This window comes from Rana temporaria, chromosome 1 (genome assembly GCF_905171775.1).
Source record: "Rana temporaria chromosome 1, aRanTem1.1, whole genome shotgun sequence".
NCBI lineage: Eukaryota > Metazoa > Chordata > Amphibia > Anura > Ranidae > Rana > Rana temporaria.
In genome coordinates, this window is record NC_053489.1 from 62,090,056 (window position 1) to 62,104,206 (window position 14,151).

General features: G+C 46.5%; 1 protein-coding gene across 1 annotated transcript; it reads left to right on the forward strand.

Moving 5' to 3' along the window:
- The first annotated feature begins 1,313 nt into the window (after window positions 1-1,313).
- Window positions 1,314-4,521, forward strand: LOC120927736. Its single transcript, XM_040338611.1, has 2 exons — window positions 1,314-2,748; window positions 3,140-4,521. The coding sequence occupies exons 1-2, from the start codon at window positions 1,382-1,384 to the stop codon at window positions 4,077-4,079; spliced, it is 2,307 nt and encodes a 768-aa protein (XP_040194545.1). The 5' UTR covers window positions 1,314-1,381; the 3' UTR covers window positions 4,080-4,521.
- Window positions 4,522-14,151: the final 9,630 nt, after the last annotated feature.

A 14,151-nucleotide genomic window follows, 5' to 3' on the forward strand; every position in this document is an offset into this window, starting at 1 on the left:
CTGAAGTTAGTACAGCGACCTCCCCCACTAAGATATTGTGTTATGACAGGCCCCCCCCCCCCTGATCAGCGCTCTCTGCCATTGGCTGAGAGCGCTAATTGGGAGTTGGTTGGCTGCTGGTATTCCAGCATCCCTGACCAAAAGACCCATGGTCAAATGTCAGACAGTTTTAATTGAACTGGCCGATGTCTCCGCACATTCGGCCCGTGTGTATGGGGCTTGTGGAGGTGTGTTACTGGCCAATTACTGGCTGAACATAAAAGAAAGGAATAGTCTGTAAAAAAAGAACTAACTAAAATGTCAAGAGCACGCTCGCAGAATGACACCAAAATACGATACTTAAAAATTTCCATAGGAGACGCATTAAAAATTGATTAAAAAGTACCAGTTTAGAGTTACAGAGGAGGACTACACCGCTGATTACACTGCTCTCGCTCCAACACTCGCGGCGCTATCTCACATGCGTGGTGTGAACAGTGTTTACATATGTGGGCGAGAGCTTTCAATAGATATAATGGACTTCACCATTGCACGCAAGCATGGGGGACGGGAGAGCTTTAAATATATATATATATATTTTATTATTATTTAAATGATTACATTTTTTCTATTTTTACACTGTTCATTTAAAAAAAAAAAACATCACTTTTATTCCTATCACAAGAAATGTACACATTCCCTGTGTGTAAAAAATAAGCAGTGACAGGTCCTCTTTATAGAGAGATATGGGGTCAATAACACCCCACATCTCTCTTCTACAATGGAAAGCATAACCCCCCCCCCCCCCCCCAAAAAAAGTAATTAAAAAAATAAAAACACATAACATGTATCATTTAATGCTTTAAAAAAATATATATGATTTTGGGAAAAGTAAAATTCCTCCCTGCAAGTGTGAATTGCTTGTTTGTGTCTAGAGGATGAAAAAAGTGTTACTTATCCGATCCTCCAGCAGATGGCACTCCTACAGTGGAAAGTTCCTTGGCATGTCCAATGCAGAGGAAGTGAGGGGGAAATCTATCCAATGGGGACAGCAATGTTTTTTTTTTTAATAGAGTGGGGAAGAGTTTGATCCTTTGTTAGGTTTTTATTGGTGTGCTCCTATTGGGGAGGATTGTCACCACTTCCTGTGATCCTGGTCCCCAGTACAGGAAGTAAGAGGAAATAGACGACTCCAATCTTGACCCGCTCTATCCAAAAATATAAAAGACCTGATTTGTCCTTGATTTATGACCAATTGGATCCGGGTCATTTGTAGTAGATTTATCGTCATGAATGCAAACTTGTTTGTTTAACTTTATAGCTCATTATGTGGACATTTAAGCAAATTTCCTTTGTTTTTGTTTCATCAGATCCCACTTCCACTGAGACCGCTCCTACTGAGATGGACAGGAAGCACAGAGGAAACCTGGAAATACATGGGGAGACCCCTTCAGTCACTTCCACTGAGACCGCTCATACCGAGACGATCAGGAAGCACAGAGAAAACCTGGAAACACATGGGGAGACCCCTTCAGTCACTTCCACTGAGACCGCTCATACCGAGACGATCAGGAAGCACAGAGAAAACCTGGAAACACATGGGGAGACCCCTTCAGTCACTTCCACTGAGACCGCTCATACCGAGACGATCAGGAAGCACAGAGGAAACCTGGAAATACATGGGGAGGACCCTTCAGTCACTTCCACTGAGACCGCTCATACCGAGACGGTCAGGAAGCACCGAGAAAACCTGGAAATACATGGGGAGAACCCTTCAGTCACTTCCACTGAGACCGCTCCTACTAAGACGGTCAGGAAGCACCAAAGAAACCTGGAAATACATGGGAAGACCCCTTCAGTCACTTCCACTGAGACCTCTCCTACTGAGACGGTCAGAAAGCACAGAGGAAACCTGGAAATACATGGGGAGACCCCCTCAGTCACTTCCACCGAGACCTCTCCTACTGAGACAGTCAGGAAGCACAGAGGAAACCTGGAAATACATGGGGAGACCCCTTCAGTCACTTCCACTGAGACCGCTCATACCGAGACGATCAGGAAGCACAGAGAAAACCTGGAAATACATGGGGAGACCCCTTCAGTCACTTCCACTGAGACCGCTCATACCGAGACGATCAGGAAGCACAGAGGAAACCTGGAAATACATGGGGAGGACCCTTCAGTCACTTCCACTGAGACCGCTCATACCGAGACGGTCAGGAAGCACCGAGAAAACCTGGAAATACATGGGGAGAACCCTTCAGTCACTTCCACTGAGACCGCTCCTACTAAGACGGTCAGGAAGCACCAAAGAAACCTGGAAATACATGGGAAGACCCCTTCAGTCACTTCCACTGAGACCTCTCCTACTGAGACGGTCAGAAAGCACAGAGGAAACCTGGAAATACATGGGGAGACCCCCTCAGTCACTTCCACTGAGACCTCTCCTACTGAGACAGTCAGGAAGCACAGAGGAAACCTGGAAATACATGGGGAGACCCCTTCAGTCACTTCCACTGAGACGGTCAGGAAGCACCGAGGAAACCTGGAAATACATGGGGAGACCCCTTCAGTCACTTCCACTGAGGAGATCCCCACAATGTCTCCAACAATGACAACAACAATGGAGATTTATGTTAACCTGGTCATCGATTTGATTGTGAAATTCATCTCCAAGAACTTCGACGTAATGAGGAAAAAAGGCATCCTTTATATAGGGGGCGCAATAGTTGCAGTAGTGATCGCAGTTGCAGCAGCCTGCTACCTTTGGTAAGTTATTGCACTTTCTTAATAGGTTTTTTCCATTAAAAGTCTTCATGCTATCACCAACTGTATCTGAGCCCTCCCCCCTCCCAATATTTACCTTTTTCTTATAGGCAGGCAGTTGATCAGACTGAGGCGGTGTGTTTCCTGTGTTTATTGCGCAGGGTTTAGCAGCACAAGCCCCTCACTGATCATAATTAGATTAACGCACCTCTAACATTTGTTCTATGGGGGAGGGGTGCATGAACTGAGGCTGCTGCTAACAGTAACAAATGGGGTGATGGCGTGTGACTATTTGTTTTCTATCAAACACAGATTTAGGTGGAGTTGGCAATGAATTCTGAAAATTTCAGCTGATTTATGGACACATTCTTATAACATTTCTTTCTTTCTGCAGCAAGAACAGAAAAAAGGCGAAGGACAAGCTAAAGTGGATGGAAGAAGGATCCCCAGAGGGGGAAGAAGGAAGCGCAGAGATGGAAGAAAGATTCCCAGCGCTGGAGGAAGTACTTGTTGTTAAGGTAAAGGGAGACACAGAGGGAAAAGATGTCCAATCGGTGATGGAAGAAAGACACACAGCAAAGGATGAACTATGCATAACGATGTATGAAAGAAGCGGAGATATAATTGAAGAATGCGAAGAGATGAAAGAAGAATGCGAAGAGATGAAAGAAGAAGGCAGAGATATAAAAGATAGACTTCCTGCAAAGGAAGAAGAACTTGCAGCGATGGAAGTAAAACGCATAGCAAAGGAAGAAGAACTTGCAGCGATGGAGGCAAAATGTGCAGGGATGAAAGCAAAATGCGCAGGGATGGAAGAACAACTCGCAGCGATGGATGTAGAGCGTGTAAGGATGTTAACAGAATGTGCAGGAATGGAAGAACTACTTGCAGGGATAGAAGCAAAATGCATGAAGAGGGAAAGAGAGCTTGCATACAAGAAAGATTTACTTACAGCGAGGCAAAGCATGTGCAAACTGATGGAAAAACAACTCACAACTATGACTGCAAAAGTCGCATTAATGAAAAGATTCGTCGCAGTGAATGAAGAAGCAAACGCAGCGATGGAAGAAGGACCAGAAATTGAGGCAGGCAATGAATTATGCAATATTCCTTCCTTCAACCACGGGATGGAGGACAAAGTCAGAGATGGAAGTAAAACACAAAGCGATGGAAGCGGAAATTGCAGTGATGGAAAAAAGACGAACAACGTTGGAAGAAGTACTCCCAAGGATGAAAGTAGTACGTGCGGCAATGGAAAAAAAATGCTCAACGATAGAAGGAGCAATCGCACTCAAAAGGACAAAAGACCACCACGCTTGAGGTTCTGGAAATAGATGAGCCAGCCAAATTTCGAACCGTCTATGGCTGGCTTAAGGCAGGTTGTTGGAAATGGGTTGCAGGGCATGCAGGGATGAGAAGTGTGGGAACAGGGTTTCAGGGGATGCAGAGGTCAGCAGCACAGGAAGAGGGTTGCAAGGACTGCCATAGTTGAGCAGAGTTGGATTAGGGTGGCAAAGGAGGCAAAGGTAAGCAGCATTGGAAGAGAGTGGTAGGGGATGCAAAGGTGAGCTGCATTAGATGAGGGCTGCAAAGGATGCAGTGGTGAGCTGTGCTGGAAGAGGGTGGCAGGGAATGGAATGCAGTGTTGAAGGTAGATTACAGAGGATGCATAGGTAAGCAGTATTAGAGGAGGGTGGCAGGGAATGCAAACATGAGCAGTGTTGGAAAAGAGTTGAATAGATTGCAAGGTTGAGCAGTGATGAAAAAGGGCTGCGATGGGGGAGGGGTGAGCCGTGTTGGTAAAGGGTTAGAAAGGATGCAGGGATGAGCAGTGTTGGAAAGAGGCCACCGTCTTCTCAACACTGTTCACCCCTGCAGCCTTTCTAACCCCTTTCCAACACGGCTTACCCCTGCAACCCTTTTTCAACATTGCTCACCTCTGCATCTCTCTTCCAACACTGCTCACACCTGCATCCTCTGCCACCTTCCTCTAACACTGCTTACCTCTGCATCCACTGTGATCTACTTACAACACTGCTTTCTCTTGCATTCACAGCCACCCTCTTCCAAAACAGCTCACAACTGCATGCTTTGCAACCCTCATCTAATCCTGCTCACCTTTGCATCCCCTACCACCCTCTTCCAATGCTGCTTATCTCTACATTCCTTGCCACCCTTATCCAACTCTTCTCACCTATGGCAGTCCTTGCAACCATTTTCCAGTGTTGCCGACATCTGCATCCCCTAAAACCCTGTTCTCACACTTCTCATTCCTGCATCCCCTCTAACCCTTTTCCAAGACTGCTCACCTCTGCACTCTTTGCTAGGGGCGTGCATTTTCACTGGTCTCAGGAATCGATTACGATTATCCTGTCCACGATTCAGTTTTATTCTGACACAGAGGGAAAAGATGTCCAATCGGTGATGGAAGAAAGACACACAGCAAAGGATGAACTATGCATAACGATGTATGAAAGAAGCGGAGATATGGAAGGAGGAATGATTGAAGAATGCGAAGAGATGAAAGAAGAAGGCGGAGATATAAAAGATAGACTTGCTGCAAAGGAAGAACTTGCAGCAATGGAAGTAAAATGCATAGCAAAGGAAGAAGAGCTTGCAGCGATGGAAGTAAAACGCATAGCAAAGGAAGAAGAACTTGCAGCAATGGAGGCAGAATGTGCATGGATGAAAGCAAAATGCGCAGGGATGGAAGAACAACTTGCAGCGATGGATGTAGAGCGTGTAGGGATGGAAACAGAATGTGCAGGAATGGCAGACCTACTTGCAGGGATGGAAGTAAAATGCATGAAGAGGGAAAGAGAGCTTGAATACATGAAAGATTTACTTACAGCGAGGCAAAGCATGTGCAAACTGACGGAAAACGTACTCACAACTATGACTGCAAGAGTCGCAGCGATGAAAAGATTTGCCGCAGCGAATGAAGAAGCAAACGCAGCGATGGAAGAAGGACCAGAAATTGAGGCAGGCAATGAATTATGCAATATTCCTTCCTTCAACCACAGGATGGAGGACAAAGTCAGAGATGGAAGTAAAACACAAAGCGATGGAAGCGGAAATTGCAGTGATGGAAAAAAGACGAACAACGTTGGAAGAAGTACTCCCAAGGATGAAAGTAGTACGTGCGGCAATGGAAAAAAAATGCTCAACGATAGAAGGAGCAATCGCACTCAAAAGGACAAAAGACCACCACGCTGGAGGTTCTGGAAATAGATGAGCCAGCCAAATTTCGAACCGTCTATGGCTGGCTTAAGGCAGGTTGTTGGAAATGGGTTGCAGGGCATGCAGGGATGAGAAGTGTGGGAACAGGGTTTCAGGGGATGCAGAGGTCAGCAGCACAGGAAGAGGTTTGCAAGGACTTCCATAGTTGAGCAGAGTTGGATTAGGGTGGCAAAGGATGCAAAGGTAAGCAGCATTGGAAGAGAGTGGTAGGGGATGCAAAGGTGAGCAGCATTAGATGAGGGCTGCAAAGGATGCAGTGGTGAGCTGTGCTGGAAAAGGGAATGGAATGGAATGCAGTGTTGAAGGTAGATTACAGAGATTGCATAGGTAAGCAGTATTAGAGGAGGGTGGCAGGGAATGCAAACATGAGCAGTGTTGGAAAAGAGTTGAATAGATTGCAAGGTTGAGCAGTGATGAAAAAGGGCTGCGATGGGGGAGGGGTGAGCCGTGTTGGTAAAGGGTTAGAAAGGATGCAGGGATGAGCAGTGTTGGAAAGAGGCCACCCTTTTCTCAACACTGTTCACCCCTGCAGCCTTTCTAACCCCTTTCCAACACGGCTTACCCCTGCAACCCTTTTTCAACATTGCTGACCTCTGCATCTCTCTTCCAACACTGCTCACACCTGCATCCTCTGCCACCTTCCTCTAACACTGCTTACCTCTGCATCCACTGTGATCTACTTACAACACTGCTTTCTCTTGCATTCACTGCCACCCTCTTCCAAAACAGCTCACAACTGCATGCTTTGCAACCCTCATCTAATCCTGCTCACCTTTGCATCCCCTACCACCCTCTTCCAATGCTGCTTATCTCTACATTCCTTGCCACCCTTATCCAACTCTTCTCACCTATGGCAGCCCTTGCAACCATTTTCCAGTGTTGCTGACATCTGCATCCCCTAAAACCCTGTTCCCACACTTCTCATCCCTGCATCCCCTCTAACCCTTTTCCAAGACTGCTCACCTCTGCACTCTTTGCTAGGGGCGTGCATTTTCACTGGTCTCAGGAATCGATTACGATTATCCTGTCCACGATTCAGTTTTATTCTGACACAGAGGGAAAAGATGTGCAATCGGTGATGGAAGAAAGACACACAGCAAAGGATGAACTATGCATAACGATGTATGAAAGAAGCGGAGATATGGAAGGAGGAATGATTGAAGAATGCGAAGAGATGAAAGAAGAAGGCGGAGATATAAAAGATAGACTTGCTGCAAAGGAAGAACTTGCAGCGATGGAAGTAAAACGCATAGCAAAGGAAGAAGAGCTTGCAGCAATGGAGGCAGAATGTGCAGGGATGAAAGCAAAATGCGCAGGGATTGAAGAACAACTCGCAGCAATGGATGTAGAGCGTGTAGGGATGGAAACAGAACGTGCAGGAATAGAAGAACTACTTGCAGGGATGGAAGAACAACTTGCAGCAATGGATGTAGAGCGTGTAGGGATGGAAACAGAATGTGCAGGAATGGTTGCCCTCAAAGGGGGTGCCGTAGGATGGGATGGGGTGGTATAGGATGGGATGGGGTGGTATAGGATGGGATGGGGTGGGGTAGGATGGGATGAGATGAGATGGGGTGGGGTGGGCTGAGATGAAGTGGGTAGGATGGGATGGGGTGGAGGTGGGATAGGATGGAATGAGATGGGGTGGGATGGGGTGGGGTGGGGTGGTATGGAGTGGGGAAGAATGGGATGGGGTAGGATGGGATGGAGGTGGATGGGATGGGGGTGGATGGGGATGGGGGTGGGGTAGGATGGGATGGGGGTGGATAGGGGGCCGCGTTAGCAGTATGGTTGCCCTCAAAGGGGGTGCCGTAGGATGGGATGGGGATGGGGTGGTATAGGATGGGATGGGGTGGGGTAGGATGGGATGAGATGGGGTGGGGTGGGGTGAGATGAAGTGGGAAGGATGGGATGGGGGTGGATAGGGTAGGATGGGATGGGGTGGGGTAGGATGGAATGAGATGGGGTGGGATGGTATGGAGTGGGGAAGAATGGGATGGGGTAGGATGGGATGGGGATGGGATGGAGGTGGATGGGATGGGGGTGGATGGGGTGGGATAGGATGGGATGGGGTAAAGTGGAGTGGGATGGGATGGGGGTGGGGTAGGATGGGGGTGGATAGGGTAGGATGGGATGGGGTGGAGGTGGGGTAGGATGGAATGAGATGGGGTGGGGTGGGATGGTATGGAGTGGGGAAGAATGGGATGGGGTAGGATGGGATGGGGATGGGATGGAGGTGGATGGGATGGGGGTGGGATGGGATGGGGTAAGGTGGAGTGGGATGGGATGGGGGTGGGGTAGGATGGGATGGGGCTGGGATGGGGGTGGATAGGGTAGGATGGGATGGGGTGGAGGTGGAGTAGGATGGAATGAGATGGGGTGGGGTGGGATGGTATGGAGTGGGGAAGAATGGGATGGGGTAGGATGGGATGGGGATGGGATGGAGGTGGATGGGATGGGGGTGGATGGGGTGGGATGGGATGGGGTGGGGTAGGATGGGATAGGATGGGATGGGCTACCTGACACAATGACTTCACCTACCTGACATACACTGACCTCACCTACCTGACTTTTTTCTATTGATTACTGATGAACGTTTATTTACTGACACACACTGCACTGGCATGCACTGACCTACACTAACAGAGGACGTCCATATGTACATAAACTGACTGCTCCATGCTTTAGAGAGATGTACACAGACAGACAATCAAATTAGGAGAGAGTAGATCGCACACACAGATTATAGGATGAGGCCTACTACAAACATACACCCAACATTAGAAAAAGGATGACTAGCATCCAGTAGGGTAGCTTAGTGTAGGTCCTGCCCTAGAAGAGTCTACCTTGCCGTGGTGGGCAGGCTTGGAATCTCTTGGTCAAAAGTGTGTCAGCGAATGGGTGAGAGGATCACTAGATCTTCACTTCTGGCCAATTGATTTTACCAAAGGACTCTTGGTTTATTCAGAGAATATATAGTTGGAAAAGGAAAAGTGTGTATATATCCATAATTATACTTTCATAAAACACAAAATAAAAAAATTGGTATATTTACATTTGAATTGCTTCCTCTTTTATTTAATCCTTTAATGACCGGGGCTCATTACCACTTGGATGCACAGGCCACATTTGTAAGGCTGGAAGGGGCTCTATGGCTACTTCTTCCACTTATGGTGTGTAGGGATGTTTAATAGGTGTTTATGTATTAACATGTGTCCTAACCATGTATATCAAGGCTGATCCTAGGCAGGTGCCTGGGGTGCAGTGCACCCAGGCGCCACAGAGGTGGGGGCACTGAAGTGCCAGAGTGCTCCCCTCCCTCCTCCTCCTCCTCTCCTTGTCCAGAGGTGGCTCTCTCCGCCTGTCACCGCCGCCGCCACTGTGTTTTCTGCCCAAGCCCATCCCCCTCCCTCCTCCTGTCAGAGGAGGAGAGTGAAGCAGCAGCCGTCTCTGTGTGTGAGAGAGACCAGCCGTGCAGTGACGTCACAGGGGGGCGGTCCGTGCCTGAGGTGTTCTCCTTGTCCGTATTAGGGAAGCATCTCTGTGTTTGATAAAAAGTATCAGTAAACGTGAACTTGTGTTCAAACAGATAAAAAAAGCGCTGAGAGTTGGAGTAATCTGACTCAAAATAAAAAACATATAAATCCTGACGATCGGTGATAATGAGGTGGGTGATCAAAGGAAGGTATATGTGCACCAAATACCTATGGATACACCATCAAGTGTGGATAAATCCCCTAAATGGGTTAAAGCTTACCACAGCAAGTCACAAATAAACTTGCTCTCAAAATCAGCTGATCATCCAGGGGTGTACGGGTTAAACAGCCCAAGCGGAGGTACATGTAAGGACAAAAAAACACAGATCTCTCATAGTGCAATAGTGCCTAACAGTAATCCCCGAACAGGTTGGGTAAAAGCCCACTAATAAATGCCCGTACAATAAGAATGCTGTGTATGAACATAAACATAAAAGGTTTCACCGCTGTCACCGAAGACCTCCTGCCCGAAGGGGCCGCGCGAGTGCTGCGGATGCGATGTGTGGGTCTTCCTCGCTGTGGATGGTGGACGTCTCTGTGTGGAGAGAGACCAGCCGTGCAGTGACGTCACAGGGGGGCGGTCCGTGCCTGAGGTGTTCTCCTTGTCTGTATTAGGGAAGCATCTCTGTTTTTGAGTTGTTGCCATATAAACATTTGTAAAGGGGAGGAGTTGGTAAGATGACCACGCCCATGTTGGGGCGCCAGAAATATTTCTGCACCCAGGCGTCTGTGACCCTAGGATCGGCCCTGATGTATATATGAATGTACTGACAAGCCCCTTATGTGACAGTAGGGACAACAAGGTCCTCTCAATGGAGACATCAGGGATCTTCTAGCTTCACCCCAAGAACAGGATATACAATTAAATCCTGTAATGAAACATTCCCCTTAACTAGGAAAAGATATCAAGTTCTCAGGGAATTTTATATACATTTTTAATAAATGTTATATTCCTACACATTCTCCTCACAAAATATATAGGGAATTCTGTCCTGTTATCCAGGGCTAGAGGATCTTCTTTATTCAGAAAAAGTGTTTTTATGCCCTCACATTCTATACTTTAGTATTAAGCTTTTCTCTAGTCTCCAAAATAATTGTAAAATTCTCAATTTTAAAATCGCTTGCTTCTTAAAAAGTGACTGTAAAGCTTTTTACAATTTTTTAATTAAAATAATAAACGTGTTATACTTATCTGCTCTGCGTAATGGTTTTCACAGAGCAGTCCTGATCCTCCTCTTCTCAGGTCCCCCGTCGGCGCTCCTGGTTCCTCCCCTTGCCTGCTATGGGGCACTTGTGCGTGCTCGATCTGGAGCCTCACTGACTTTGTCGATGGTGTAAAAAAACTTCTGCACTTGGTGACTATTACGTTTTTACGTTGACAGAATGGCACGGCTGCATGTGGTCGCACGTTCCATGACCGTGTCCGCAGGACCCGCGGACTCGATTTGCGCCAGGTATCCCGCGATCGGGTCGCAGAGCTGAAGTACGGGGAGATGTCATTGTAAACACAACATCTCCCCGTTCTTCCTAGTGACATGTCACCGATCGTCTGTTCCCTGTTATCGGGAACAGCGATCAGTGACGTGTCACGGCAAGCCACGCCCCCTAACAGACAGAATCACTCCCTAGGTCACACTTAACCCCTTCAGCGCCCCCTACAGGATAACCCCTTCATTGCCAGTGCCATTTTTACAGCTATCAGTGCATTTTTATAGCACTGATCACTGTAAAAATGACAATGGTTCCAAAATAGTGTCAGAAGTGTCCGCCATAATGTCGCAGTCATGATAAAAATCGCTGATCGTCGCCTTCACTAGTAAAAAAAAAAAAAATATTAATAAAAATGCCATAAAACTATCCCCTATTTTGTAGACGCTATAACTTTTGCGCAAACCAATCAATAAACACTTATTGCGTTTTTTTTTTCAAAAATATGTAGAATAATTTGTATCGGCCTAAACTGAGGATTTTTTTTTATATTTTCTGGGGATATTTATAATAGCAAAAAGTTAAAAAAAACAGACGTTACTTACCGGTAACGATGTTTCTATGAACCTTCCAGGACGGCACCCGAGAGATGATGGCTCCTCCCCACAGGAAACACAATCACTTAACAATTTAAAAGTCCCCACCCTTCCCCTTGATCCTCAGTATGAATTAGAGTAGTCCTGAACTGGTTCACAAGGGACATTGTTCCGTATAGGTACTTACCACCTAGCGTTTAGCTTATCTTTTCCCTCCACATAGGGCGGGAAGTAGGCCTGCCGTCCTGGAAGGTTCATAGAAACACCGTTACCGGTAAGTAACGTCCGTTTTCTCTCATCACCTTCCAGGACGGCACCCGAGAGGATAGACGAGTAACCAACAGGCCTACTTTAGGGTGGGACCCTTGCCTGCAAGGTCTTTTGCTAGATGTCAGAATCTGATTTTATTTCACCACTTCCACTTCCTAGTGTGTGATGAGGGTATCCTAGCTGGATCATGAAAATGACCTGCAGGTCTGCTCCACCTATGCTCCTGTCTCCTCTTTGGATGCAGAGTCTAGGTGGCACGTGCTCTTAAAGAAAAAAATTCTGAGAGCTTGAGTATTCTTTAGGATAGAAAGGTTGGCTGCGCCAATATTCTAGCCATCGTGGTTGATAGTGTCTGCAAAGCTGCATAAGACCATCCAAAGTTTAGTCAGAGATTTGTTCTGTGAAACAAAGACCTACTTTGATCAACCCAGAAAAAAAAAAAAAAAACATGTGGTTTTAAGCCACTAGTCTGTACAGGAGAATGGTTTAGAAAGAAACAGGGTCTCCCGACGTACAATCCTTGTGGGTCCCCCTTTTTTGTTTGCCAAAGTCCTGGTGAAACAAGGAAATAAACCCACTCAAGGATACTAGATTAAGGGAAGTCTATTCCCTTCACTCAAATGACTGGACAGGTATGTGACCAAGCAGGGCGTTTGGTGTGCTCCTGCACTCCCTTCAGTCCACCTGTCCACCTCCATTCATTGGAATGCATGTGACTTTATAGCGAGGACACTTATTGGTCAGTGTCTGGACCACAGGATGCCTTGGCGTGGCTCGTTCGTGCGTCCGCCAATACGCATGGACAAACTCCTGTCTCCAACGTACACTGCTAGACCGGACAAAAACAGCTGCTCTGCAAGCCGGTTGATAAGCAGGTCCCATCCTGGTCATTCCCCATTTCTGGGTTCCTTCCCATCTGAATACCGACATGTCAGATGTGAGATTGTTCTATATACCCTAGGCTCCTTATAACCCTGCGAGTCGATCATTAAACTACGCAGAAAAGAAGCCTGTTACAAAATTGCGAGTAACCACTGCATTCATTGGTATATAACAGAAAAGAGCAAAGGTGTCGGGGAAAGAAAACTTTTCACCGCCCCCCGCGTATAATATGCAGATACATTTTACCCTATAATCTCAGGGTAAACCCATGAGTGCCACACGCCAACAGAATACAGTATTCTGTAAAAATCCAGTGTTTGAGGTCATGATCCACTCCACGCACCAAGGAGTGTTAAGTTAAGCAGATCCCTACCACAAGGGACCAATGCCATAGTAGGAGTAAAAGATGAATATTGGTTATTCATATCCAGTTCGTCCAAGGGGGTGACATGAAGGACATACACTGAGCTATAAAGCTCGGATCGGATCGGGAGAACCAGTCAGAAAGAATCCTGATGCTGAATTTTTTAGGCAAACAGCCCCTAACAGCGTAACCCCTTTCCTACTAAAAAGAACCTACTAGGTGATTTTATGACCTCCTTCCAGTGTCCTATAACCCTACTGGGTTCAGGTCTAGGGAATGTCTCTGGCATGCCTAGAAGTAAAGGCCCGCAATCAGAAATCCTGTTCCTTCCATGTGAATGGAAAATAAGGTCTGAAATAAAGTGACCAAAATGTCCCAGATATACAGGTCCTAGATCTTGTATTTCCGAAGGACAGCAAGCTCAGACTTAATATGGAAAAACAGATAGACACCCCCAGCCTCCACTGCTGTGTTTTCTGATATACAGACACCTGTAGGATAGAGAAGACACAACCAACCTTAGGTGTGTATTTCTCATATGTAGTAAGATACCATATAACCTAAGCCCAGAGAAAGGACAGAAGCTCCAAGTGTGAGCTTCTGATGCTTAATAGGTTTATAGGTCCTACATTCAACAGAGAGGCCACTAGCCAATATGGTGTTTTTTCTGAGTAATAAAGAACGCAGAGGACACAGACACCTTCTACTGCTGTGTTTTATTTATGTGCAGCGACCCAAGGTAATAGATTCAGGACAGGAGGACAAGAACCACTATAGTGTTGTCTATTCCTGACTGACCGCAGTACGGTCTTCCAATCAACAGAAAATAATACTAGCACCTATAGTATATCTCTGATGATCATAGAAAAAAACAAACAGTCGCATGGCCAGTATGACCAAAAGGACATATGCGGCCTCAACCGTGTATTGCTGGTGTTATACTCCCTGCAGTCATAACTAGCAGAGAGTGGTATTAGCATACTTCAGATAAACAATAGGGTATAGGACAAGGGACCGAAATGTTACAGACAGTAACATTGTGTATTCCAACACCCACAGTCATATACCTGATAGAAACGTCACTAGCAAG